The sequence below is a fragment of the Tamandua tetradactyla genome, chromosome 16 (genome assembly GCF_023851605.1).
Source record: "Tamandua tetradactyla isolate mTamTet1 chromosome 16, mTamTet1.pri, whole genome shotgun sequence".
NCBI classification, from domain to species: Eukaryota; Metazoa; Chordata; class Mammalia; order Pilosa; family Myrmecophagidae; genus Tamandua; species Tamandua tetradactyla.
In genome coordinates, this window is record NC_135342.1 from 6,971,354 (window position 1) to 6,976,574 (window position 5,221).

Consider the following 5,221-nt stretch of genomic DNA (forward strand, 5'->3'; position numbering starts at 1 on the left):
GCCCACTTCATAAATCTTTGAGAAAGAAAGAAATTAGCTCATGTATGACCCTTTTAGCCATGATACCTACATTGTAAGTGCTTTTTAAATTTCATATTTCTATCTCCGGAAAGTCTTTTAATAAAAGAACAACTTTGAATACTCTAATATTCTAATATTTTTAATGGCAAGTGGAGAATATTGGATTTGAGTAGACATGATAATTAACCTCCTATTTCCTTACAGGCTCTTCTGACTCTGAGTCATTTAAATAAAAGTCAGTGGGAACTGGCAGAATGTCCTCCAGGGATTTGGCAACAGGAATCACTTTCTTGTTCCAGACTGTATTTGGAGTCTTTGGAAATTTCTCTCTTTTTCATTATCGATTCATTTATTTTACTGGGTGTAGTTTAAGGACCACAGATTTGATTCTCAAGCACTTGATTGTAGCCAATGTATTAGTTTTAATCACCAGAGGAATTCCTCAGACAATGACAGCTTTCCATTGGAAACAATTTCCCAGGGATTATGTATGCAAATTTCTTCATTACCTTCACAGGGTTGGCAGAGGTGTGTCCATTGGCAGCACTTGCTCCTTGAGTATCTTCCAGGCTATCACAATCAGCCCCAGGAACTCCAGGTGGGCAGAGCTTAAAGTGAAAGCTCCCAAGTACATCAGCCTCTCCATAGCCCTGTGCTGGCTCCTCTTCATGCTAGTAAATATCTTTATTCCTATTTATTTGACTGGCAGTTCAAAAAATGATACCATCAAAAAGAAAAAAGTTTTTGGTTACTGTGCTCTTCAAGTTCCTGAGAAAGTGCTGATCTTAGTCTCTGCAGCATTGTTATTCTTACCTGATGCTGTATGTCTGGGGCTCATGCTCTGGGCCTGCAGTGTCATGGTTTCCATCCTGCACAGTCACCAGCAGCAGGTCCAAGATATTCACAGGTTCAACCTCTCCCTCAGGTCTTCTGCTGTGTCCAGAGCTACGCAAACTGTCCTTTTACTGGTAAGCACCTTTGTGTTCTTTTATACCCTCTCCTCCATCCTTCAGATTTGTCTTACTGTTTTTGATAATCCCAGTCGGTTGCTGATTGACATGGCTACACTATCCACTGCATGTTTCCCAACCATCAGCCCCTTTCTACTCGTGGGTGGAGACGCCAGCCTATGCAGACTCTGTTTCACCTGGGGAAGCAATAAGAAGAGTCCTAATCTGATTAATAATATATAGGGCTATGTTTTGTAGTGTTCATTTATGTATTCAGCCATTCTCACAGACGTGGAAGCACAATTATGAAGCTATCACAGTAAAGCAGCATGTGGCACAACACACTGAGTTTCTGCTCTCCAAATATAGCAATAAATAGAAATGGTAAATGAAAATGGAAATATGAAGTAACTGTCATGACATTACACATATAATTGAAATTTGAATATTACATGTAGTGAAGTCATTCAGAATTTAGACAATAAAAAACAGATATGTTCTCAAATAGTCTTGAGATTACAGAGGAAATATTTGGGTCACAGCTTTCAGTCTGATGTTAAATACTCCTCAGATTAACTAAGGACGGAATTGTTGGTAAAGTTCCTTGAGAAAGGAAAATTTGAGAGAGTCCTTCAGGAATCTGAATAAACCTATTCTCATATAATAATGAACATTGAGTGAAACTAGAAAAGAACTTCTGTTTCAGTACAAGCATTGGGGACCAAGCTATGAAGTTTGTACATTACATCCTTAGAGAGATGGCAATTGCTTGAAATATAATTATATTCAGTGATATTATCATATTTAAAAATTCTCATGGACAGATGGCCAGAAGCAACTTCAGTGGGAGATTGGTTAGCAGAAAATATGTCTTTGCTGATTTAAAAATGTGAGGTAAATGCTGGTAGTGCAAAACAAATGATATTTGGGATAAAAGTACATGGATTTTAGAGATCTGTAGAAGGCAGGCAGATATGTCTATAAAATATGAGAATGCCACCTGGACACACTGTCACATCTGAAAGTGAAGAATTAAGTGCAGACTTTCTTGAAGCTGGAAGAAGTGGAGGAGTAGCCATTAAGAGGGGGTGAAGTAATATTCCTTCCTTTTTTGTTGTGCTGTGGCTTGTGGACAAAAAAAGGACAAAATAGATAGTTCTCAAGTGTATGAAGGATTTGAGCATATACAGACATATACACGCGGACATATATTTTACAATGTACATATGTGTGTATGTGCCATTTTTTAGAAATGCACGTATATTTATATATTTTCTATGTGTATCTAAGTGTGTTTAATCAGTGAGATAATGTTTGATGCCCATCAAGGAATTATACCAGAAATTTTACATTAATAAATGTAATGATACTAATTACAGTAATGACAAGTTACTTTAACATTTATATCTATTTTACCTCACGTTTAGATTATAGTGATAGTTTAAATTGTTTAAAATTATGTTTAATTAATCAATAATTGTTCTCCTTCAATCCTAACATTTTGTTCTTTGTCTTAAAAAATATCCAATTAAATATAGCTAACCAATGATGTTACCCAAATATGAGGAAATATTCTATGTACATTTAATGTGACAATTGATAGGTTGGGAGTTGGGTATGCCAACTTATTAAGTGTTCTTCCTTACTGTTCATCTGTTCCTTATTCTTAATGTTTTAACTTATTCTGTGCTTTTAAATTTTTTAAGAAAGAATTCTATTTCCTGTTTTTTGGTCAGGAGGTTTTATACTTATTATATCTGTTTTTATTTAGTCTAGATGTTACAACATGCTTTAAAATACAGTCTAATGGGAATGTATAGCATAGTGGACCTTCTGGTGGGCAATGTCCATGATTAACTGTACAAATATAAAAAAGTACTTTTAAAATGATGATCATACATCTATGTGATGATATTAAGAATTACTGATTGCATATGTAGAATGGAATGATTTCTAAATGTTGTGTTAGTTAATTTTTTTAATTAATAAAAAAAGTACTTTTAATGAGCTAGAGGAGATGAATGACACTGTTATAAGGAGCTAATAATAGAGGGTATATGGGAAAAATGTACTTATTGCAAACAATGAAGTATAGTTAACACTAATATTTTAATACTCCAACAAATGTGACACACCAACAATATGGATAAATAATGTGGGAAGATAAGGAGCATGGGAGGAGTAAGATTTGTATTTTATTTATTTCTTTACTGGAGTAATGAAAATGTTATACATTTGATCATAGGGTAGTATGAAAAACCATGTGCTGATCTGTGAACCAGTGATTGTATACTCCAGATGATTTCTATGTGTGTGAATGTATCTCATTAAAATTGTATTAAAATGCCCTGTAACAGTTCATATGGGTTACTTTAGTTGAAGTACAGTAACTGAATATAGGAATCAAGAAAAATTTTGAATTTACAAAGGAATTTGAGTTTCACTATAAATTTTTACTTATTAAGTATGAGAGGAATGTGAAAATATCTTGTTTGAAACCGTTCAGAGATTTACAGTTTTAGGGGATCAATAAATTCCTTACCAGTGCACCCAATACCAAATAACACTGTTTTTTGTAATAAGATATTTTTAAAGTAATTTAAAACAAGCTTTGTAAAACTTTGTAATTGTCCCTTATGTTTAGTTGTCTTAAAAATAATATTTCCAAAGAAATAATAAAAGAAGTGAGAACAGAATGTAATAATTATATTTTTAGATGTTTCCTTATTTCACCTAATAAAGGTTATTATTAGAATTGTCACTGTGATACGTGATCAGATCAGATTCTTTGAGCAGTTATGATGCTACAGGTAGGGGGAGGAGAAGAAATTCATCTTTTCTTCAAACTCTTACTGATCTTCTTTGTTATGAATAAAAGCATTCTTCAACAAAAATTAAATAAAAAAATAATTAATTAAATACAGTGTAAAGTTATTTAACACCTTTACCTTCCTAAGAGATAAAAGAAAAATGTTTCAAAACTGACACTTTTATCTTCTCCAAAAGTTTTTATATTTAGGGATAGGTTTTTAAAAACAATTTTCCAATATACATGCCCAGATCTTAAATGCACAGCACAATGAGATTTTCAAAACAAATACCAGCCTGGAAATAGTTCATAGATCAGAAAACAGAGTCTTGTAATTGTGAAGGCTCCTCTGGGGACACTCCTAGTCATCAGAAAGGAAACCACTGCGAGGGCACCAGACAGGGCTGATCAGTTCACCCATTTTACACTCTACATAAATGGAATCAGACAGAATGATACTTCTTCATTTTGATGATGGTTTTGAATTTACCTTTGAATGTATCTTTATGGCTGCAGGTTCTTCGCAATCATTCATTATTATAGGTGGGTAGGATACCATTGTGTGTATCACTGACAATTTATTTAATCATTTTACTTGATGCACATGTGAATGAACTTCAGTTTGCAGCTATTATGAACAGATTTGGGATGTAAATTCTAGAACATAAACCAAAATACAAATGCAAATGGCATTTTCCCAAGATTTTTGGCTACATGCAGGAAAGAGCAGTATTAAACATTCTTCATTCCTCACCTCACCCTTCACAGTCAAATCTGTCCTGGCTATGCATCAACAAATAAAGGAATTAGCTCATGTATCCCTGAAAGAATGCCATTTCACAGAAAAGTCTCAGTGAACCAACTGGCGATTATTAAGGAGATTATAAGGTTGAGTGTGTTTGTGTGTGTACGTGTGTGTGTGTATGAGAGATGAACAGAGAGACAGAGACAGAAAGAAAGACCTGCCAGCTGTCCCTACAGAAAATGGTGAATAATTTCACTTTAAGTGATTTTCTTCCATATTCATTTTGAGCTACTCTGGTCATGAGGATGTTTGGCTCTTCTCCATTCCCAATTCTGTGCTCAACTCTATTGGTTCTATTCTACTCTATACCAGCATCCTCTACCCCAATGTTATACATTATTTCCCATTTTTATAAAGCAATTTTGACAACTAAGTTCCTTTCCCAACTACATATTAAATTCATCCAAATTTAGAGTGTATTATAGTGTATATGCAGTATCTTCTCTTTAACAAAATCACAGTTTTTAGAGACTGGTTGGATTTAAATATTGAATATATAGCTTATTATGATTTTAGAGGTTCAAATCATAGCTATTGGCAACCCTAGGAATTGTAAAAAGTGCAGAGTTTGACATAATTTACAAGCATACAGGTTTACTCATAATAGACTATAAATGCTGAGTCTCCTGGGTCAAA

The 5,221-nt window shown here is 33.9% G+C and overlaps 1 protein-coding gene across 1 annotated transcript; it reads left to right on the forward strand.

Moving 5' to 3' along the window:
- The first annotated feature begins 275 nt into the window (after positions 1-275).
- On the forward strand, positions 276-1,214 carry LOC143658258 (vomeronasal type-1 receptor 4-like). The gene has a single exon (XM_077130437.1). It carries the CDS (start codon positions 276-278, stop codon positions 1,212-1,214), a length of 939 nt encoding a protein of 312 aa, XP_076986552.1.
- The last annotated feature ends 4,007 nt before the right edge of the window (positions 1,215-5,221 follow it).

Coding starts and splice junctions, on each gene's coding strand:
- LOC143658258 (XM_077130437.1), top strand. CDS start 276: ATGTCCTCCAGGGATTTGGCAACAGGAATCACTTTCTTGTTCCAGACT.